General features: G+C 51.2%; 1 protein-coding gene across 12 annotated transcripts in view; it reads left to right on the forward strand.

Moving 5' to 3' along the window:
- Positions 1–21,497: 21,497 nt before the first annotated feature.
- The window catches only part of Wnt4 (Wnt family member 4), a 49,013-nt gene continuing 46,493 nt past the window's right edge, over positions 21,498–24,017 (forward strand). For 10 of the 12 annotated variants that reach the window (XR_015452802.1, XR_015452803.1, XR_015452804.1 and 7 more), the window contains exon 1: positions 22,298–22,598. Coding sequence is in view for 3 of the 12 variants with exons in the window: in XM_087215612.1 (XP_087071738.1) it covers positions 22,522–22,598 (77 nt within the window). In the remaining 9 variants the exon portion in view is untranslated. Of the gene's footprint in view, positions 21,687–22,022; positions 22,599–24,017 lie in introns of those variants that run through there. The other 2 variants (XM_087215614.1, XM_087215613.1) reach the window with 2 other exon arrangements.

The raw sequence follows: 24,017 nt of genomic DNA on the forward strand, positions 1-24,017 counted from the left end.
GTTACAAGAAACAGAAAAGTCAATTCAGACAGCCTTAAACATTAAAGGTGATTTATTAGCTTGAGTTATTAAAAAAGTCCTTCAGGAAAGGCTTGATTCAGCAGCTTAAGAGTACCAGCAAAGGCCCAGAGAGCTTCTTTCTCTTACTTGGCTCAACTTTTTAAAGACTAGGTTGCCTTGTATAAGACACCTGCCAGGAGTTCCCAGGACAAAGACAGAGAAGCATCTTTGCCTTGGAATTCCAAGCAACAGCCCTAGGATCCATGGTGCCATGACAGATCTGAGTCACATGTCCAACCCCACTCAGTATGCCAAGAGGTTGAAATGCACTCACTGACTTAGTCCTGGCCCTCTCTGGCATTACAAGTGGAGTCAGTCCCTGGAACTACATGGTCCTCAAACCAAAGTCAAGTTAACCTGGGAGGGGTCGGGGGACAGACACTGGGGAAGCCACACAGAGGCCCACTGCACTGGGCAGCCACAGACATGAGAGTTAATTACTCATCACAAGTGCAGCTCCTGTCATCCAATTAAGCATTCCACACACCCGAGTGATGGGATTTAATGAATTGTTACAGAAACTTAGGAGGCAAAAGTTGGTTAACTTTACTTTGCAGATAAGAAAGTGGGTTAAATAAAATCACTTGAAGCACCCTGGTGTGTATGAATCAGAGGCAGGATTTCAAGCCATGACTATCAGACCCCAAAATCCATTCTTCCAGGCTTGCCCCCAGCCTCACCCCCAGCCTCCCTGCCCATCCTGGCCAAGGCCCTGCAGAGGACACCACAAGAGAGAGCACATTTATTTAACAGGCCTTCCCTGGGCACCTAGGACACACCAGCATCCAGCCAGGATCCGCATGGCAAGGGCCATGGGGATATCGCCCTACCTTGTGGAGCACTCGAGATCTAGAAAGAGGAAGGCCCAGGCTGCTGTGACACTCTGCAGGAAGTACTGGGCTCTTTGTGACCCTGCGAGCTCTGGGGACATGATTTTACCTCTTCTGGCCCCCTGAGTTTATAGAGCACAGGAAGGTTGGGTGACTCCAGGTTGGGTGGCCACTGGATGGCACAGCCTAGGGCCAGAGAGCCCATTCAGAGAGGCTTACTTACTGAGATAGCCATGTCAGGCACAGCTCCCCTGGGGACCCTCGGCTGGGGAGGGAGGTGCTCTGGTGATTCCAGTGAGCAGGCACAGCGCCCTAGACAGCAAGTCTGGCTGAGCCAAGGAGAGCAAGGATTCAGGTTCAAGGTGCCCAGGCCCAGTCCCAGGCCAGTGCTGGGGCCAATCCCCTCCCACAAATGCTCTGGGGATTTGTCTGTAATAGCCCACATCTGGGAATCCCTACCCCAGAATCTTCACAGGGAAACCTGCATGTCTTGATATCATGCTTACCCTAAGCCAACTGAAGAAAATTAGAACCTCAGCCCTGTACAGGCATCTCCTGCACCCTCAGCCCTGCAGCCCGCCTGCACAGGAGGATCTTTGGGCATCAGAACACAGGCTGGGAAATGGGGCTGACAGTGCCAGAGCTCAGAAGTTCCCAAGCCAGGGCAAATGTTCTTTTCAGGATTTTTTTTTTTCCAGTAATGGAGATTGAACCCAGGGCCACATCACACAAGATTTCCTGAGTCAGGATTCAACCTCCAGGCTCGACTCCAGAGTCCCCACTTATCTTAAGATACTTCCTCAGGCCACACACACACACACACACACACACACACACACAGACCCTGGCTCGTTCCAGCTATCAGGGACCTTCCTGACTCATCCATACCCTTCCCAGCTTCTCTCTGACTCGACATCTGACCTGACCAGGGCTCCTGGCTGTGGACTTTTTGGAATCCTCTAGCAAGTCATTTGCCTCAGGAGCTCCCTCAGCAGGGAGCCAGGGGCCCCAGGCCTCCCCAAACCTGCCACTTATTCTTCAAGGGCCACAGAGGAGAGAAAGACACACAGAGAGAGAGAAAGAGCCCTGGGGAAGAAGAACATGTGTCTCGGCCATAGGAGACCTGAGTTTTGAATCCAGACAGCCTCTCGCGTGCTATGTGACCTCAAGCAGGTAATTTCATGTCTCTAGGCCTCGATTTTCAGGGCTGTTAGAGGAGAGTCAGTAATTCCCACTCTGGAGGCTTTTGTGTGAGCTGGAAATGAACAATCATCAGTAAAACATCAGCTCTTCCCACCCCTTCCCCCATCCAGTCTGGTCTATTAATTATCTCCAGAATATTTTCAAATCCATCTGCCTCTCACTGTCTCCTATGCCACTCCTGCCTGGGCTGCCATCACAGCACCTGCTTTACCCCTCAACCTGTTCTCCACAGTGCAGCCAGAGATCTCTGCAGCACATACAGTCAACAATGCACCCCCTCAGTTATAACTCCCCAGTGACTACCTATTGCTCCCAAGGAAACCCCAGCAGCCTTGCTGCCCCTCCAGGGGAGACCCACCCACAAGGCCGACCCTGCTAGCACTGCCCCTTCCTGTTCATCTCTTGCTCTCCCCCTCATGGCAGCTCTGTTCCCTCTGCTTGGAACACTCCTCCCCATCCCAGGCCTGCTAACTCTGACTGTACTTCAGAGCTCTGTTCAAAGGCCTCACAACGCTCTGCAGCTGCATGAGAAAAAGAAAGAAAAACAGAAAACGTCCAGGCCTCATGAAGCCTTCCAGGATACTCACACCTGATAGATCCCCTTTTATTGATCTCACCTTGTATGTACTTTCTCCTCCATGGCACCAGTCACAATCACAAACAAGTACTGATGGACTGGTCCTTGAATATCAGCTGTGGACACATTGTTTCTGCCTCTACTCTGTCTCAGAATGAAAAAGCTGGGTGTGGTGGTCCATACCTATAATCCCAGCACTTGGAGGGTGAGGCAGGAGGATTACTGTGATTTCGAGACTAGCCTGAATTACACAGCAAGACTTTTTCTCAAAAAACCAAACAAATTTAAAAGTGAAAAAAGGGCTGGGGATGTAGTTCAATGTGAAAACCTTGGGTCCAATCCCCAGTACTCACAAAAAAGTAAAAAAAAGTGACTGGAGTATAGTTCAGTGATAGAGCACTTGTCTAGCATATGAAAGACCCTGGGTTCAATCCCTGGTACAAGTAAAGAAGGAGGAGGAGAGGGAGGGAAGTAGAAAAGAAAGAAGAAAGGAAAGAAAGAGAAAGAAAGAAGGAAAGAAGGAAGGAAAGAAGGAAGAAAAACAGAGAGAGAAAGAAAGAGAGAGAAAGAAAGAAAGAAAGAAAGAAAGAAAAGAAAAGAAAAGAAAAGAAAAGAAAAGAAAAGAAAAAGAAAAAGAAAAGAAAAGAAAAGAAAAGAAAAGAAAAGAAAAGAAAGGGAGAGAAAGAGACTCCTTACCCCAGTGCCCAGGACATCCCAGTCTGGGCAGGACAGCCTCCTGGTGTCCTGTCCCCAGCACTCTTTCCTGGGGAAGGTGACCAAGCCCCCAGCCCAGCCTCCTCCTGAGCCTTGCAGCTTCTGCCATCCAGGTCATTCTCAGAACTTGAGGCCCCAGCTTCCTTCCTCACTTCCCGGAATATTCCAGAGTGGGCCCACCAGCCCTGGTGGCACACCCAAGTAGCCACGGTGACTGTTTACCCTCTGCCCTTAGAAACCATCTCTGGCTGGTGCATGGCCGACCCACACAGCTGCCCTCTGCCCACAGCCTGGCAAAACAAGCAAAGGTGTTTCCTGCTGGGGGCTGGCATGGCCAGGCTGGGTTTCCTACCCCTCCACCCAGCTTCCCAAGCTGCACAGTCACCTTCAGGTCCCTCTGTGCGCCCAGGGAAGCCGGCAGGCAGAGCTCCCTCACCCTTGCCAGCTCCTGGTCACACTGTCTGAGGCCCAAAAGCACCTGGAGCACAGAGAGCAAACCCTCAGGCTGGAGGATAGAAAGAGCTGGGCTGAATCCCACCTCTGCCTCTCTGCAGCTCCGTGGCCTCAGGCAAGTCACGCCACCTCTGAGCCTCTGTCACTGCACGGAGCGCAGGAGGAAGAAGACTGTTATCCTCAGGCTGTCATGACCATGCATGGAATGTTCTGCCTGGCACCTAAGAAATACTGAGTGCCCAGAGGGACACTCTGGACCTGGGGCTCATCTTGGTCCCCAGGGTATACTGAGGGCTCACCTCTGTCCCAACAGGACATTGAGGACCCAGTCTTGTCCTGAGAGGACACTAAGGACCCATGACCATCCTTCAGGGACATTGAGAGCAAAATCTTGTCCTGAGGGGATGTTAAGGGCTCACCTGTCCTGAGGTCCCCCTGGGCAGGGAGATGCTGCCTCAAGCCTTCTAGCAGCAGCCACTTGGTTGGACAGGAGCCAGAGGGTGGGCACTCATGCTACAGATGCAGCTGGCACCTCCACCAACCTGCCTAGTGTTTATTTGGTGAGGCTCTGGGAGGGCTGATGGTGTTTACGGGGCCTGATGAGTTACCAAATTGTCCCTCATTACTGCTGGCACCATGGTAGCCACAGTCCCCCTATATAACCTGTCCTCACCCTCTTAGGGACAAGCTTCAGGACAACCCACACACACACACCTTCACCATATCACCTGCTAGAACCTAGCCTTCAGCAGCAGCCAGCCAGGTGCTCTGGGCTGAACAAGACCCTGACCCTGAGCCTGGGCTTGGATTCAGAGCAGCAGGTGGTGTTGGAAACTCAGCCCCACGCAGCAGCCTGGAAGGTATGGAGGTTGCAAGGGTACCCCACTCGTGAAAGGATCCGTGATATTATAAAAGGCCCTGCAGAGAGGGTTTGCTCCCTTGCTCTGTGCAGGGACTCAGGCTGGCTCTCCTTTGGCCCTGGAGTCTCCACCAGGAGAAGGTGCCACACAAAGCCCCTCACCAGAGGCTGAGGCCACAATCTTGGACTCCCCAGCCTCTGCAATGGTGAGAAACAAGTTTCTGTTCCTCATAAAATCACCCCCTCTCAGCTATTTTGTTATAGCAGCACAGATGGGCTAAGATGCATGGCAGGAAGTAATGCATCTTTTTTCCCAACCTGCCCTCACCTGCTATACAGGAACCGTGTGGACTGGGAGCGCAGGGGGCTGAGAGAGGCTGAGCCCCACCCAAGACCCAGCAAGGCACTGGCGATACCACTGCCAACTGGACAAAGTTCATGAAGGCCCTGCTTGGCCTGTCCCGTCCTCTGCCCACCTCAGGCTCAGTGTGTGGATGCTCCAGCCTGCCCCATCCACAGCGCTGAAACACTTGCTCCTTGGCTACCCCTGACCTAGCAGCTCTCTGGCCCACCTCAGGAGAAGGGGTCCAGAGAGGGTCCATGTGGGTCCTGAGCAATCACAGGTCCGTCCAGCATCCATGGTGCAGACCAAACAGGGGGTGTGGTAGGAACACTGGGTGGGCACATCCCCTGGGTCCTTCCCCTATACAATAAGGTATGGCCCAAAGAGGGCCAGAGCGGGGTCCAGGTCAAATGAGGGCCCTCTCTACCCAGATCTAGAGCAGGTACAGACCAGGCCCTGCCATTTCCTGAGGAATTTGGGGAAGGTGGGGCTCCTGCCACAAATGCCCATGGAGAGAGAGCTTGGCTTCACCTGCATAGTGGAGAAACCACACCTTCTGACAACCCAACTGAGGCCTCTAAGACCCTCCTGTTGCCAGCACCTTCTGGGGAGACTCCCAGACAGGGCAGTTAGAGCCGAGTGCACAGCTTAGCCCTGGTCCTGCCCAGGTGCTCCAGGCCCAGGCGAGGCCAGCGTCTCCTAGACTGACACTGTTTCCTAGGGGGTGGCCCCGGGCCCAGCTACGTGTCTGCAGCCAGCTCAGACCCACTAAGTCAGAGTTTGGCACAGGCCCCACAAGAGCATGCTTGACAAGTGCCCCGGGGCACTGCAACGTTCCTGAAGTTTGAGAACCACCCTGAGAAGGAACACACCCCATCCTTGAATTTATTTGGTGTCTTTTTATTAAGCACCCACTGTGTACTTGGCTCCCTTCTAAGCATTAAAGTCTGTGTGAGAACAGACAGGGCCCCTAACCTCAGAGACCTGCCATCCTCTTCAGGAGATGAGGAAGTAAGACAAATAAGTCAGGCATGACAGCATACATCTGTAATCCGAGCACTTGCAGACTCAGGCAAGAGGATGGCAAGGTTGAGCCCAGTGTAGGTCACTTAGCCAGACCCTGTTTCAAAATAAAAACATTTTAAAAGGGCTGAACACATAGTTTAGTGCATAGGCTCTGGATTCCAGTACCACAAAAAAGGATAAATTAATATATGCAGAGACCATGGTAAATGGTAAAGACAAGAAAACAGAGCTGTATTATCAGGGACGGCTTCTTGGAGGAGGAGACATTCTATGTGAGACCTCAAGAATTCAAACACAGGTCCCGCAGTACTGGTGTCCTAACCATTGGGCAGCACTGCTGCCCTTGGTCTCATGGGCTCCCCAACTCTGAGGGGCCAGGAGAAGTGAGGGTGAGGATGAGGATGTGGAGAAGGCCAGGCTTCCTTCCCTGGAGCAAACCCTTCCCGAAGCAAGCGTGGAGGAAGTGGTGACGCAGCACCACCACATGTAAATAGCCCCATCCGCTCTGGAGTTACCCTGGAAACCTGCGGTCAGCTTGGACTTTGCTTGAAGCCGACCTCCTGGCCACTAGGAGCCCAAAACGGCTGAACAAACTTGGAACTTCACATGGGGCCAGCCCGAGAGGAGTTCAAGGCCAGAGTATTTCTCCAAAGTCCAAACCGCAACAGGAAGGCACAGAAACAGGCCCCGGAGGCAGTGGGCTCAGCCCAAGGCCTCTCCTCAGTCTTCCCAAGGTTATCCTGGAGTAGGGATGATGGGAAGCCAGGAGTGTCCCCTGGCGCCAAATCCTCCATCCTGCCCAAGGTTACTGTACCTGAGACTTCCTTGGAATCAGGACTGGGCCAGGCATAGCCCTGTCCCTCCTTTCCAGAAGCATCAACACATTTAGTCCCCAACACGGGGTGCACAGGAGGAGGGAGTCTACCTTGTGGAGCTGTGCTGAGTGCTATCTCGAAGTTCCCCAGATGTTCTGATTTCAGATCATCTGAGCCCATTTCCCATGGGAACCAACTGGTGTCCTGGTGGGAAACAAGATCATCCTAGTAGCTGGCTAAAGAAAAGAGCCCTGGGTGAGGATCTGGAGCCCTCAGGCTTGGACAAGTGGCCCTTCCTATCCAAGACCCCAGGTTACACATCTCTGCAACAGGGAGCGGGGCCTTCACCAAATCCACTTGCCTTGGGCTGATGCTGTCCCTGGGGAGAGGGATGTATGGCTCCAGTGAAGGGGTCCGGAAGAAAAGGATCTGGGAAGGAGAAGGAGGTGCTGGAGCACCCACAGAGTTTCCAGTGCCTCTGCCACCTGCTACCCACTGCCCTTCCTTTGACCAGTGGATCCCCAGGGAGCAAAGCAGAGAAATCTGAGCCCACACTCAGGCGGGTGGCAGCCCAAGCCAGGTTCCACAGCCAGGCCAGCCTCCTGTGAGAGCCAGAGAGGCTTTGCCTACACTGCAGGGACTGTCATCGCGGACCTCAACTGGTGGTGGGAACAGTGACAGCATAGAGGCCTGAGCACCGTTCATATAGCCCAGAGCACAGGAATTGGGGCAGCCAGGGACCTGGGCTGGAATTTAATCTTGACCAGTCACTGCCCCACCCCCCCAGCCTCTGTAAGCCTTGGTTGCACCATCTGTAGCACCTAAGGATCTCCCCTCCTCTGCCAACCTCAGCACACAGCAGGAATTGTACAAGAGAATAGTTCCCTTGCCCTAATAAATGTAAGTTGAACTGTGCACTTGATCCTGGTCCCAATATTTAGCCTAGAGGCCGAGGTTTCTCCATAAGAGGAACTGGATTCACTCAGTTCAAAAATATAATCACCACAAAAAAAAAATCAAAACAAAAAAATATATAATCACCACAATCACCCTAACACCTGCCACCAAATCTGTCACTGAATGAGGTCTTTTCCAGGGCAGTGCCACAGCCATTGATTGCACACCTAGTAAGTGCTGGGTATTTGATTCACTTTCACTATCTCATTGCATTCTCACTACAACCAGAGGAAACCCTCATTTTACAGATGGGAACTTTGAGGCTCACAGATGTGAAGTTCCTGCTCAGAGACCACACAGAGGTGGAAAAGGACTCAACCTGCTGTGGTCTATGTACTGACACCCTGCTTCTCAGGCCAAGGGAGCCCCCACTCTCCCAGTACTCCAGGAAGGGATTCTGGGGAAGCCTTCAGGGAAGTGCAGAGACCCAAGCACTTCTCTAACCTGTGAGCATTTGACAATTTCACTGAAACCCCATCTCCCCATATCAAGGGCTCCTCCTTTCTAAAACAAAACCCAGGCTTCAGGGTGGACCCCACTGCTTTTTTGGACCTCTGGAGGGGCTGAAGGTGTTGTTAGGATGTTGAGGCACAATTCTAGGGTGATCCAACCCAAAAATAGACACATGAGGATGAGCATCCCCAGATAAATGAATTCAGGGCCATTCTAGCCAATCAAGGTCCCGGTGTCACTGCTGGAAAATTTTCAGGATGCTCTGGGTCTCACTGGAAAAGTACAGTTGTGACTAATAGGTTACAGCTAGGCCCCAGCCATGGGCCTGGGGGCTGTCAGGGACAGCTCGCTGGAAGAGGGAGCATTTAGAAGGCCTTTATGGACAGAGAGGATTCAGGCAGGCAGACAGAAGAGCACAATCTCCAAAGAAGCAGCCTGGCACAATAGAGAGGGTGGGCCACGGTGATCAAGCAGTCCTGGATTTGAATCCGTGGATGGATGGATGAGTATAATGGTGGATGGATGGATAGGTAGAAGGGTAGTTGGATGGGTGGATTGCTGGGTGGATGGATGGATGGTTAAATACATGAAAAATATAAAGGAAGGGAAGAGGGATTGATTAACTCTAAGGATGCATCTCTGTTATTGTCCCCATCTGCCCCTTCCTCTATAATCTATCAGTAGGACACCCTGGGTTACACTGCAGTAACCAACAACTCCAGAACCTCGGTGTCTGAAAGGTCTAATTGTCCTCACACTCCACACTTGGGAGTGACTAGGCCTCTGTTCTCTCAGGATCCAGGTTGTCACCATCCTGCTGGGTACTGGTTGCAGTCACATTCTGTCAGCCAAAGCCAGTTACATGGCCACCCCTAACTCCAAGGAGGTGGGAAGTACAGTCCTACAGGGGATCCGGACACTTATGGGAAGCCCATTGTTGCCACACACAGTCCTTATCCCAGGTCAGCTGCCTGCAAGCACTATCCCCAAGTCAGTTGGAAAGGGACTGGGTTGGGAGGGGACACAGAAAAGACCTTGGCCCTGTCTCCTCATTCCAGGGACCCCAGTGGCCTTCGGGGTCTTCACTCCCAGCTCTTCAGCCTCTCTCTTGCTGTGGGTAGATACTTGCAGTCAGCCAGTAGCCCAAGTCCCCATAGGATCTGGAGCAGCAATCTGGTCCCTGTCCAGTTTCAGACAGACCCTTGTTCCTGACTGTGTTCTCATGGGCCCCAGGACAGGTTTATGGGACACCCAAGAGGAGAAGTATGGGTCATCCAAGCCCACATGTTCCCTAGGGTTTATTAATCCGAGCCTTTTATTTATTTTTTTCTTTTAAATGTTTATTTTTATTAGCATGTGTCTGCAGTATATATTGATTATATTCATCTTGCGTCATTGGTACACGTATATAACATATCTTAATTCTTTTCATGTCCCCTTCCCTTTGACCCTCTCATTTAGGGAGAAACTGAGGCTCAGAGAGAGAGTGAGCCAGATTCCCAAGGCTCCCAAGGCTTGGAGATTGCAAAGCTGTGTCTAAAAGCCCTGTCCCTTCCACTCTCCAACTCCAGGCAGGTACCTTTGCAATGGGATACAAGGGACAAGGGTAATCTGCCTGCCCTTCCCCTGACCAGAGTCCCCCTGCTGAGCTTAGAGGGCAAATGTGGTCCTGGGTAGCAGCTGTGGGGCCCTTGATTCCTCTCCCACTGGCCAGGGACCTTTCTATCTTCAGGGAAAGTCAGGCAGTCACATCCCAGGGAAGTCCTAACCCACTGACCTCTCTGGGCCTCAGTTTCCTAATCTGTGACATGGGGACAATGATGCCTACCCTGCCTGATTCACTGGGCTCTGGGAAAGTATGCTAATGTCTCATCCCTTTGGGTGTGGCCTGCAGAGCTAAGCAAGGCAATGCCTTCATCCCTTCTCTGAAGCCAGCCTCTCCAGGCCTGGATCCCCAGAGACTAGCACAGGTCTGCACAGAGCAGTGGTCTAGACATGCTCTGATGAACTGGATTTTTATGTTCTTATTTCATGTCACCAAGCACCACCAACTCTGGGGCTCATGCTCTGGGCAACAAAATTACAAAGTCCCTCAGTCCTGGGAGAAGCCCAGACACATCTGTTAAAAAGGCAGAATGAAATCAACCAATAACCAATGCTGGCGGGGCTGTGGGGAAAGAGGAACCCTGCTCCACTGCTGGTGGGAGTGTAGACTGGTGCAACCACTGTGGAAATCAGTATGGAGATACCTCAAAGAACTAGGACTGGAAGTCCCACTTGACCCCACTATTCCACTGCTGGGGATCTTCCCCAAAGAATTAAAAGAATCATATCACAGTGATATATGTGCACCCATGTTCCTAGCAGCACAGTTTGTGATAGCTAAAACTTGGAAACAGCCCAAATGCCCATCAACTGGAGACTGGATAAAGAAAATGTGGTTTTTTAATAAAATGGAGTACTACTCAGCCATAAAAAATGAGAAATTAGAGACATTTATAGCTAAGTGGGTGCACATTGAGGCGATACTCTTAAGTGACATAAATAGGACACACATGTATAAATATCGAATAGTTTCTCTGGTGCGAGAAACTGAAAGTGTAAATAAGGACTAAATGTATAACAGGTAATGTGAAATAGGAAGAAAAGGGGCAAAGGGGAAGGAAGTGGGAGGGCTAGAGGAAAGGATAGAAGGGAATGGGATTAATATAAGAAAATGGAAAAATAGGAACAAAATCTTTGTAAATAGGGAGGAATGGAGGGGTTGAAGGGAGGGCTGGGCAAGGGTGAAAAATAAGAACCAAGAGAGACTATGTAAAGGTGCAAATTTCCAATGACGAATGTCATTATATTGTATACCTAAAATGTACCAATGATTAGAATGAATAATCAATAATGTAAAATAGGAAGAAAAGGTCCAAAGGGGTAGGGGTAGTGGGAGGGGCAGGGGAAAGGAAAGAAGGGAAAGGAAAAATGATGAGAAATGGAAAAAATGGAAATAAAGTCTTTGTGTATAAGGAAGGGTGGAGGGCATGAAGGGAGGGCTAGGAATGGGGAGAAAATAAGAACCAAGATGCATTATGTAAAGGTACAATTCCCAATGAGAAATGTAATTGTGTTGTATACCTACAATGTACCAATAAAAGAATTTAATTTAAAAATAAAAAATAAAAAGGCAGAATGAAGAGGTACCCACGCCATGCTAGGTACTAGATGCTCATCTGCTGATTACTCCATTCATCAATTTATAGCTCATCTTCCCCACTTAAGTAGATTGTGCTCTGAGTAGATGCAGGGATTGTATTTGTCTTGTTTCCTAATAAATCTCCAGCATCTAGCCTGGGGCATGCATGTAGCTCATCTTCAGTGAGTATTTTCTAGTCCTTATTTTTCTATTACAGGGACAATAAACCCAGGGATCCTTTACCACTGAGCTATATCTCTAATGCTTTTTATTTTGAGACAGGATCTTGCAGAGTCACCCAAGATAGCATCAAACTTGTGATCCTCTTGCCTCAGCCTCCTGAATAGCTATCATTACAGGTGTGTACCACCTTACACAACTTAATTAATATTTATTGACTGAAGGCTCTTATGGGTTGCAGCTCCATTTGTTCATTGTTCCTCTGAGCCTCAGAGTCTTTATGTGTAAGATGAGGAAGTTGAATAAATGAACTGAGATAACAATGAACTTGGCCGGGCATGGTGGTGCACATCTGTGATCCCAGGACTCAGGAGGCAGAGGCAGGAGGATTGCTGCAAGTTCAAGGCTGGCTTAGGCTACATAGTGAATTCGCTTGATCTTAGCCAAAAGGCCGAGAAGCGATGGCTACATAGTGAATTCAAGACCAGCCTGAACTACATAGTGAGACTCTGTCTCAAAAAACCAAGGAACCAAATCAAACCAAACAACAAAAGCACCCCCAAAAACAAAAACAATGAATTTGAAGACCTTAGTTTGCAAAGCTCCTGGGTCACCAAAGGCCAGCAATGGGCACAGCTGCAATTGTCAACACGAATGTTAAGTGCTATAATATCGTAGATATAGGAGAGGTCGGTTGGGGGCTACAGAGGGTGGGGAGGGCTCCAGCCTGGTCCACAGTGTCTGCCAAAATCCCACACACTTTGCAGCCTGCTGCCACCCACAACTCAAATTCAGCCTCTAGACAATGGTTCTTCTGCCCGTGTTTTAGAAGAGGAAATTAAGACCCAGAGAGGTGAGAGAATTTGCAAAGTCATGCAGCACCTAAGAGATTTGACCATGCAAGAGCATTTTCTGTGTGTCCCTGAGCGACACTTCAGTACCTCATTGTATCACCTCCATCTTACAAGTAAGGAAACTGAGGCTCACTGGGTAGCCGGAGACCCACAGCCACATCACAAAAAGAGTACCTCCTGTGCCAACCCAGGGCCTCAACCTCAGTTCCCGGTGTCCACTCCACCCTGGGGGCTGGGATGGGAGCAGCAGCCTGGCTACCCTCTGCCGATCCGGAAGTGCCCCGTGTCTGCACCTTGATTTCCACGCCCACGGTGCCAGGAAAGCCCAGCAGGGGCGGCGAGTGGCAGGATATTTATAGCGGACATGCAGAAAAGCTGCCACCCCCATCTGTTTACCCAACACAGCTCCTCTCCTGGACACTTGCAGCCCTGCCAGCCACAGACAGACCCTCGCGGCCGCCTCATCTATTTTTTCCTGCCCACTTAATTTTGCATCATCCCAGCTTCCAAAATAAACTTCCCCAAACCAGCCAAGCTCCTTCTGGCCCCATCCCTGCCTGAGAGCCCCCTTCAGCCCCTGCCCCCACCTCGGCCCATGCAGAGCCACAAAACCCAGCCCGGCCCCTCGGCTGCTTTTGGCCTTGATTTAGAAGCAGCTGCTCCTGCCCCAGCAGGTTTCTGACACTCCACTGCCGGGGCGTCTGCATTGGTGGGGTCGCCAGGCAGGCATCTGTGTGCATGGTTCCTGGCTGGAGCCTGAGGGTGCTGCCCTACCCCCAGCTGACCATACACATGCACACACACACAGACCACCGTGAGCTTTATCCCCCCTGGCGGTTTCCCTCCCATGTTCCCTCTGCCCTCTTCTAGCCCCCCCCATCTGGCCACCCACCGCTCTAAACTGCTTCCATTCCCATCACACCAAGGGGCCTCAAACTTGCTGTTCCTGCAGTCTAGAAATTCTGTCCTCTCACCACTTGCCAAGTGACCCTTCCTAATGCCTCAGGTCTAAAGTTAGATGTCACCTCCTCCAAGAAGTCCCCCTGATCAACACTGGGCAGCAGGTGTTCTGGGCCATCCTACCTTCTTTCTCAAAGGCCAGGGTATGCTTAGAAGTCACATTCATTCTCCACAGATTCCTCAGTCCAGTCCCCAGCCCTACACACATGGGCATACCTTCCCCAGGAGAAAATAATCCTTCATCTCAAAGTCTAGTCCATCTCCCTGTTGCAGAAGCCAAGGACACCTCAATCCATCCAGAATTACAACCTCAATTTTATGTCCAATCCCTTGACTTGCCAGTTTTTCAAACTAGCAGTTCAAAAAACTAATTACAGCTGGACGTGGTGACACACATCTGTAATCCCTGCTACTCAGGAGGCAAGAGGGTGGCAAGTTCAAGCCCAGGCTGAACAACTTAATGAAACACTCATTTAAAATTTTTTTTAATTTATTTTTTATTTTTTTGGTACCAGGAATCGAACTCGGGTCCTTGTGCTTGCAAGGCAGGTGGCGAAACCACTGAGCTAAATCCCCAGCCCTTCAATTTAATTTTTAAAAAGACTATTTCTTCTGAGTCTTTTTTCAAGGGATAAGAATAAGTTGTTGTTGCTGTTGTTGTTGTTTTGCTGGGCATGGTGGTGTACACCTGTAATCCTAGCACTCAGGAAGCTAAGGCAGAAGGATTACTGCAATTTCGAGGCCAGCCTGGGCTCCATAGTGAGTTCAAGGCCAGCCTGGGCTATATAGTGAGACCTTATCTTTAAAAAAGAGTAATATTTTTTGCAAAAGAAGCAATGTTTGCCTGATGTATTGATTTCCATTTAAAAGGAGGATATACGTAGCCCCAGTTTTTTAGATGGAGAAAACGTGGTGAGGAGAATCACAGCTCACTCAGGCAGTGCTAACTGAACTCACACTGGGTGCTAGGCACCCAGCAAAAAGGTCAGGCACGACCTCAGCCCTCTCAGAGATCAGAATCCACCAGAGGAGACACATCGCATAGATAATCTTCCTAAGCTAATACCCACTTTTATCAAGTAGATAGTGCTTCAGAGAAAAAGACCAGGTGCCCAAGGAAGCCCCTGAAAAGTCCACAGATTCTTAGAAATTAGTCTTGCAAGGAGGACATTGAAGGCATTCCTAGCAGAAGAAACAGCACATGCAAAGGCCCAGCGTGGAGACAGAGGGACAGAATCAACAATTTGCTGACCACACAGCTAGGGACAGACAGGCCAGGGTCACAGCCCAAGGCTCACTGACCCCAGGGCCCTTGCTAGTGCCTCTGCACATGAGGACACCCCTGGGAGCCACTCCATTGCTTTCTCTTTGTCCAGAAAGTTGGATTGTAGACATAAATGTGACAGACATCAGCCGCATTCAATCCACTTGGAAATGCTTAAGAAAATTAAGTCCTCTACTAGATACTTTCATAACTCATTTTTTTAAAGGTTCTAATAAAAACAAGTCAAGAAAATAATGTCCAAGAACAACTTGGCACCTTCTGCAGCCACCCTTAGCTGTCATTTACATTCCATGTTACCATGAACTTGACAGAATGCCTCTTCTAACTTACCTTGACGTCTTCTTTACAAGCCAGACCTTTTTCTGATATTCTAGGAGTGCAGGTTTCTGAGGTTTGCTGGGCTGTTTCTCTAGTGTGTGTGTATGTGCAGTACTGAGAAATGAACTCAAGGCCTTCATACTGAGCCACATCCCCAGCCCTTTTCTTATTTTTTATTTTGAGACAGGGTCTCACTAAGTCACTAAGTTGCCCAAGCTGGCCTCAAACTTGCACTCCTCCTGCCTCAGCCTCCCAGGGCACTGGGATTATGGGACTGTGTCACCACGCCAGCTGTTTCCTTTTTTAATAATCACTACAGGGTTAGCTTTTGATTCCTCCAAGTCCCTCTGATTTCTTCCCTCAAAAATACTGAGGCTAGGAGCCAGGGTCCTTTGCATGCTAGGCAAGCCCTCTCCACTGAGCCACACTGCCAACACTATATGGATTACCTCTGAGAAAAAAAATCAAGTTCCTACTGCCCATCCCCAAGTTCCTACTGGGCAGTGAGCTGCCTTAGAGTTCTCCCACAAGGAAGGAGTGGGACTCACAGGTCCCTGAGACCCTGAATAGTTGGATTCCTAGGCTGGGTCCTGATCAATATAGCTTTTCTCCTAATAGCAGCTTCGATTCGGGCTTAGACTCAACTTTCTTGTTCAGATCACAGCACTAATGAAGCCTCCCTGTTTCCTGGACACAGCTCTGCTTCCCCAGGGATCCAGCAGGCCCTCTCGCTCAAGCCATTTTTCAAGATTAAAGCAGAAGGCTCTACTGCTTTGTCACAGCTCCCTGCTTCTTGAAGGAAAGAACAAGCTCCCAGCTACTTCAGCAGGGTGGTAAGAGGAAGAAAATGAAAGGAATCTGTGTCCAGAATTCGACTCAGTTTGGGGGAGCAGTTGAGGACAGGGCCCTGTCTGCAGATCAGAACCACCACCTGAGCTGGGTCAGTGGCCAAGATCCCAAGCCTGCTACCCAGGGTGCACAGGAAGACAACGGGCAAAGGTGAATGCCCCCACCCCCATCCTCCAGGTGGGTGAAGAAGGGATCCTCATCTTCTCCTGGGCAGGGGCTGGGAGCACAACAAAATTATAACCATGATCACCACTGCAAGCATAGGACTTAAATCCTGGAATCATAGAAAATGTGGGGTTATTTTTCCCCCTCTGTGCTAGAAGAGACTTGGAAGAGATAAGCTTGAGAAATTCCAGCTTCCAGGGAGAGAAAATGAACTTCACTTAAAGCAGGAAAGGCTGCAGTTAGACCTGAGGTAGGAATACCTGCCCATCCAAGTGGCAGCATCTGGGTGTGAACTCCAGAAGACTCCCACACTTCTTCATCCCGGGGAGACCGGAATGTAGAAAGACTTGCCCTGGCTGGTGAGGCCCAGTCAGAAGGGCCCAGCTTTCCTGAGTTTGACCACTCCTCCTTCACAGCAAAGGTTTCATAATGGGTGTATTTGGACTCTATGTTGATGGTTAAAAACTACAAAGATTTTTAAGATCTTTTAAAAACTAAAATTACTTTTTCTGTCTTTTTTTTTGGTACCAGGGATCGAACTTGGGTCGTTACACTTTCAAGGCAGGCAGTGGAACCACTCAGCTAAATCCCCGGCCCTAAAATTACTTTTTGATGAGTTTGTATTTCACTTATCACGAAATCACCTACAAACATTGAAAAATTAATTTTGCACCCCATACTATTTATAAATCTTCTGCCCTTCCTCTCTGCCTTACCCAGAAAGAAAAGTTAAGCTGAACCTATTCAGACTCAGGAGTATGTACAGGAAACACAGGGACAGAGGGGACATGTTAATCAACAGTACCAGCAGGCAATGCAGAATGGGGGACCCTCGGATCCTCCTGAGACTTCAACAATCAAGGGCACACAGGGAGGATAGGTGGGTTCTGCTCCAGATTGAGAGAAATTGTGACATTTCACAAGTAAATGTCATATGAGGATCTCCTTTGAGTCCTGCATAGACAGAGCAGCTACAAAAAGACTAGATTTTGAAGCTACTGGCGACATTTGATTTGGATGCTAGTGTTCATTCCATTAGGTGAGATAATAGTACAGTGATTGTACAAGAAACTGTCTGTGTGTTTTAGGTGGTGGTGTGCAGGTAGGGAGATGTTTAACAACAGACTTCCTGAGGTAGAGAAGAGGAGAGGCTCTGGTTTATAGTGGCTGCCAATTCTCATGGTGTAAACACTCCCACAATGGCTGATTTCAAGCTGCCAACGAGATGTCATTGAACACAGAATTGGGAAGAAACAGACACTACCAGATCTGGCCCACCACTGATTCTGGAAGTATACACTGAAGTAGGGATGGGAGAGATGGTAAGACATATAACAGAATTTTGAAAGAATTCAATTAAGATTTATTATGGAAAATAAGCTTTTGTAAATAAGGAGAGGAAGAGGGGTTGAAGGGAGGGGAGGGAAAAGGGGAAAAAAAAAGATGAATCAAGATAAATCATGTACAGGTACAAATTCCCTATGAGGAATGTTATTGTTATATATATCTAAAATGTACCAATAAAATTAATTTTTAAAAAGTACTTACTGAAAATTGGACAAAATATGAATCATTGTGGAATCTGGATGCTGCATCTATGGGGGTTTATTACACTATTACTCCCTTCAATTGTATTTGAACACTTTCATAATAAATAATTTAAAACTATGATCATTTTATATATATGAAGAAACTTTTATCCCAAGAATTCTAGGTGTGCACATTGGTCCCTAGACCCCTGCTCTAACCCCACAGTCCCCAGCTATGTGAAAGCCAAGGACAGGAACCACAAGCATTCCCAGGCCAGGCCTAAGTCTGGATCCTCAGGAGGCCACAACCAGTTTTCCAGAGGCCCATGCTAAGCACAGGGTGGAGAACCCATAAAAGAAGCAGAGACATGGTCTTGATTGGAAGTCCTGTCATACCATCTGCTAACTCTGTGATCTTGGGCAACTTCTTCCAAATCTCTGAGCCTCTGTTTACTGATTGAGAAAGAAGGATACTAATAACTGCTGGTGAGGAGGAGATGCAGTACATATGCACAGCCTCAGTCCCAGTCTCTGACACACAGGAAGACACGCTTGTCCTCCCCATGGGGCTCTGTCAGGGGCTGCAAGCACAGGACTGAGCTGCATAAAATGTGGCCCCTGCCTGAGGGCACAGTCCCTCTTCTTCATGGGGGAAAGTAGGCCTCCTGTTGCCAAATGTCCCCATTTTTTCAAGAGAAACTGGGGCTCCAGCCCCTATAAAATCTCCCAGTGGTGAAATGTTGTCAACAAATCCATATATTTGAAAACACTGGGCAGGCCAAGCAAAACACCTCTGCAGACCAGGCCTGGGCAACTTCTGCTTAACCACAGAACTGACAAGCTCACCATTTGCTGAAACCGGGCCTGTACTCTGAAGGCTTTACACATGCTGCGCCTTGACATCCCACATCTCTAATGAGCCCCTTGTACAGGTGAGGAAACCAAGGCTCAGACAGGTGAGGAGAGCTGATAAGACTGGGAACAAATACAGGTCTTTCCAAGAACTTGATGTGCCACTTCAAGGCTCCTCCAGATTCTCAGGCCAGAGAAGGGCCACACAAACACAAATGACTGGCTGGGACTGACCAGTTTACCCACTCCCTTCCTGCTGAGTCTGTCCCACCCTTCGCCAGGTAGGCAGTTCAGAGGGGACAGCTGTCAGATCTGCCCAGCCATACCTGCAACAGTGCAGGCCATGGTGGCAGAGAAAGAACCTCGCCTTTTATCTCCTTGAAAAAGCATCTGCAGGCATTAAAATATTCTAGACCTCAAGCCTAGGTCCTTGGTTTCTCCACTTCAAAACTGGGTGGAGCTAGACTAAAACTCCCAGGCAGCAGCTGTGCAGTCACTCCCCGACCAGGAGCTCCAGGACTGTGCTGGAGACAGGTCCAGCCACATTGCTGTGAACCCACTCCCTGAGAGCTGGTGGGAATTTAGACACACAGAATGCAATTCTTTCTGATTAAAAACTGGCTGAGGGCTGAAAATGTAGCTCAATGGTAGAGTGCATGATTAGCATGCTTGAGACCCTGGGTTTGATCCCCAGGACCAAAAACAAATACAAATAAAAAATTAAAAGTGGCCAGGCTTCTCTTCCTCTGTGAATTTTCCTGGTTGTAAGAAAAGAGAACTCACTCCCAAATGGGCTGCCCAGAAAGTTGAAAAATGGGTCCCTTTAGGAAAGATGTGCTCACATTCCATTATGGGTGGGGCACTTAACGCCCTGGGCACAAAGAAGGCTCCAGAGAGGAGCAGCTTGACCTCAGGCCTAGAGGACGGACAATAACCTCTAGGAGACTACAGAAACCCCACACGCCTTCCCCTCTGGCCTGGACACTGATCCTTACAGGTGGAAAGCTCTTGACTACTGACCAGGGAGGGCGGTGACCATTTGCACCTAAACCCTGGCTGGGCTGCTTACTAGAGGTGAAACCCAGAAAAATAATTTACCACCCTGTGCCTCCATTTCCCCATACAAAATGGGAATCATTCATGTATCAGGGCTGTTGGTATTTCTCATAGCACTTTAAAACAGCATCTGGGCATGGCCATTTGTAAATGAGATTAATACTAATATCTACTTCCCAGGGCTATGGCTAGGATTAAAGGGGGGGGGTGGCCTCAGGGGTAGGGCACTTGCCTCACTTGCTGAGGTCCTGGAATCGATTCCCAGTGTGCAAAACCAGTAAGAACCTTAGCAGTGGCAAAGCCCTTGGAACAGGATCAGGGCAAGCCTTTCTGGCCAGGGCTCTCTCCACCATGGTTTAGAGGGCATGGGACAGCACACCAGGAGAAGAAGGTGAGCCAGAGACCCAGGTTGTCCCCATCTGACAGACACAGATTCTGAAGGTCATACAGCTTGCCAAAGGTCATGCATGTACTTCAGAGCAGGAGCTCAAATCCAAACTCCTGAGTCCCTGAGTGTTTCACTTTCCTTAGGCAAATCACTTTCTCTCTCTCATAAAATGGGGAAAATAATAGCAGCTGCTTCCTAGATTTGTTGCAAGCCTTGAATAAGTGAGAGCATGCAAAGCACTCAGAGCCAATCCTGGCACATGGGGCTCCATATTTGGGCAGAACAATACATCCTAGGTTGCCTGGCACAGTCCTGGTTTATGCCTGATCCTCCAGCAAACCTTCCAACTAGGGTCCTCTATCACTCTTAAAAAGAATGTGGAAGAAATTTGCTCTGGAAGAAAATTATATGACCACCTTAAAATAATTGCCTGCTGCAGTTTAAATTATCATTTATTATTATTATTATTATATTATTATTATTATTTTCTGCCATACCACACTGAGTCTCCAGGAAGTGAATAGTTTGGCTGAAAATAGCTAAGTAATTCAGTACCACCCTCAGACCCAGGTTAGAGTGGTCCCCACCCTTGGAATCCCACTGCGGCTCTCCTGTACCTAACTTCATATCACAGGGAGAGGAGACCATGGGGCCCAGGGATGTGCCCACCTTGAGCCTGGATCTCCTTCACTGGGTCACACTGTGGGCATCCAGGGCCTAGGATTCCGTACATAGATTGCCCTAAACCTACTTCCAGGTCATGAGAGTCTTGTTCCCAGACCTGGCCCCTGAGAACAGACTGCACCACTGGGGTGCCCAGCTCAAAGGCTAAGAGGACCAAGGGGCAGCTCTCAGCGTGGGTAGAGGCTTAGGTAGGGGACAGAGCTTGCATACGCAGGCTGAGATGTTCACAAGTGTACATATGACCCCTTGGAGGGCTGGGCAGAGACAGATTGGGAAGGGTGGGGGACAAGCCAGCCACTAGGGGACCCTCTTCCTGTATCAGCATGTTTCAGTACAAGGTTCCAGGAGTCAGTGAAGTCTACATCCAAAGCAGGTCTTTCATGTTGTTAAGAAAGTATATTTGTCAAAGTAGAAAGCTAGAACATATTTTATTTCACATTTTGTTAGCTTGATTTATAACCTGCAAATATTTAGACATATGGTATGTGAACTTCCATCTGTACTCTGCTGAGTTCCACAAATCCCTGCCACCTTCTGCCCAGTCTCAGTGCCAAATGTTTACTGAGCCCCTCCTTCGTGCTGAGCCCCAGTGACTCCTCCGAGGGAAGGGCACCATCCCAGCACCCAAAAGTGATCAACACTGTGCCACCCAAGGTCATGCTCAGGAAATAGGACCATGGAGTGAGGGCATAGGCCTGGTCCTTGCCTCTGTCCCCAGCCCCTCTCTGGGCTTTAGTTTCCCCATTTAGAGAGAGGCTCCTCTCTCTGTGGGATGCAACCAGGGGCAGAGTGAAGAGGTAGTCGAATTAGGTCAGTGACCTGGACAGGGTGTGGCTAGTCCTGGGCAGATAACTGTCACGGTGTGGACTTGAGCTCGAAGACCAGCCCCTTGCAGCCTATTCCATTTCATTCTTTGTCCCACAAGCATGGCAGCCACCCACACACTGTGAGGCACAGAGCAAGTTGCTGGCTCTGCCTGGTGTGGGAGGATAAATAAAACACCACAGACAGCTGAAACACAAAGCAAGACTTGGCAACGGTGCCGCTAAGAGAGCTTCCCTAGGTACCTTCCATCTTCCCAACCCCAGCATGGTAAGTCCGCTCCGAAAGGTACGGAGTTTAATCGAGACCTTGCTGCTTCAGGCGCGCCCAGAATTTGCGGCTAGCCAGACTCGAGGTTTCGGGTTCCCGAAGTCTCAGGACACTGTCCCAAGCTGCCCGAAGGTGCCTGGCGGGGGCAGCCGGGCGACACCGAGCGCCATGGTGCGCTGCGCTGGGCAACGGAGCGCGATCGTCTGGTGCGCGCGGGTAGCAGCTGCGCCCGGTTCGATCCGCCGCAGCCCGTCCGGGATCTGGGCTGCAAGGCGCCGGCGGGGGGCGGGGCTGCAGTGCCCAACGCGGCGGGCTGGGGGAGCTGTGCCCGCCTGTCCCCAAGGCCCAGGCAGGGACCAGGCAGCTGGGGCGCTGGGCCGTTCGCTCTGCCCGACTGGGAAACGAGCGACCGTGCGTGCCTGGGGCGGGCTCCAGCCCCAGTCTTCCCGGGCCCCCGGCCGGAGAGGCCCCCAGAGAAGCCGGGTCCCTCGGGCTAGGCGGGCACTGCCGTTCCGGCCCGCCCCCGGGGGTGTCCCGGGCCGCTGGACCCGCCCAGGTAACCCCATCCTCGGCCCGCCCCCGGCCCGCCCCCCCGCGGCCTGCCCGCCTCTGCCGCCGCCGCTGCATCCCGGCTCCAGAGCGGCGCTGACAGTCTGGTCCGCACCGGGCAGCGGGCGAGCAGCGGGCGAGCAGCGGGCAGCGGCCGCAGGCACGGAGGCTCAGCCGCCCGGCCCGGCTCGCGCCCCACCCGCCGCGGGGCGCCCACCTGCCGCCCCGACGGGAGGCCCCCCGCACCCGCAGCCGCCGCTGGGGGCCGGGCACCAGCGGCCGCACCATGAGTCCCCGCTCGTGCCTGCGCTCGCTGCGCCTCCTCGTCTTCGCCGTCTTCTCGGCCGCCGCCAGCAACTGGCTGTAAGTCGGGCCGGGCCGGGCCGGGCCGGGCGGGCAGGGCGGGGCAGGGCGGGTCCCTGGGCAGCGGCCGGTGCCAGGCGGCGCGGGGCAGCGGGCGCGGGGGCGTCCGGCAGGTGCCTCGACCGCCGGGCGGGAGGCTGCTCGCTGGCGCTGCCGCCGCCGCCACTGCCTGGACTTCCTCTGGACACCCCGGACCCCTTCTGCCCAGAGAGGCAGGGCTGGCTGAAGTGTCCGCAACCATAGGCGGCCCCGGGTGCCCGAGGGCGCAAGGAGTGCGAGCGTGGGGCAGCGGCCCAGGAGTGCGGGCGCCGCCGGGCGCAGCCACCAGAGGTGACAGATCGTGGAGAAGCAACTTACAGGGAAGGGCTCCGGGACATAATAGCAGGTTAATCCCTAGACGTCTGGGAGAGCTCCCTGCGCCGAGCTGCGCCGCGCTGCGTGCTGGGCTGGAGGCGTGCAGGGACCTGTTTCTGCTTGGGGGGGCGGGAGCCAGGCACAGGAGGAGGGAAGGGACCGTGACACCGAGCCTCTGAGAGCCAGCGGCTGGCTCTGGCCCGACCTTAGTTTTCCCTGGGCAGGAAGAAAGTACTAACAGCCTTCAAAGAGGACAACAGCCCCCATCACCTCTGTGGGTCTCGCCCAGGAGGAACGGCGTGGTATCTGCTGGTGACCTATCTCTCCTTTACTGGTCTGCGCTCGGCAAGCTGCCTGAGAAGGGGCAGACACTTTCAGAGGAAAGGGGAGCTAAAGGGATGAGCTGTGGTGAACTGGGGTAATAGGGAGCAAGAGGACCTGGGACTCCAATGCTCCTCAGTGACACTTCCCCATGCCCCAGGCTTAACCCTGGCCCTAGCTCCTCCTGCCCAGAGCTCTGCCCCCCAGCAGCTGTGGGCCACCAGTGGGGAGCCAAGCCCCAGTATTGATCTGAAAAGCATGAGGTGGGAAGGGGGATAGCCAACAGTGTAGTTGAGGTTTCCATGGAGACCATGGGAGAGGAAAAATTTCTCTCTGCATCAAGACCAAAGAACAAATATCTCCCATGAAATTGCCCCCAGTGTCCAATGGCTGTTGCTATGAGGTCATTGTGGCCAGCCGGGGCCCTGCAGGCTGGAAGGAGTGTGTTTGTTGGGGTCAGAGCCACCCAGGGCTTGGGGGATGGAGGTGATGTGGAATTCTCCCAGCTGTTCTGAGAGCGAGTGACTCCAAGGCAGCCGAAAGTGGCTGCGGAGCTTTTGTTTTTCTTGGAGGCTTAATTTGATTAACACTTCAGGAGCAGTGGCAGAGTGTACAGAAACCAGGGCACCACCACCTCCTCCCTCTGCCCCCCTGCAGGCTGCCCACAGCAGGGCCTGGATCACAGAGCTGAGTTTGGACTTGGGGGAGCCCGGAGTCTCTGGAGCTGGCTCTTAAATACATGGG

This window comes from Heterocephalus glaber, unplaced genomic scaffold (genome assembly GCF_053883595.1).
Source record: "Heterocephalus glaber isolate CG9 unplaced genomic scaffold, H.glaber_assembly_v1.0 deba00001452, whole genome shotgun sequence".
NCBI classification, from domain to species: domain Eukaryota; kingdom Metazoa; phylum Chordata; class Mammalia; order Rodentia; family Bathyergidae; genus Heterocephalus; species Heterocephalus glaber.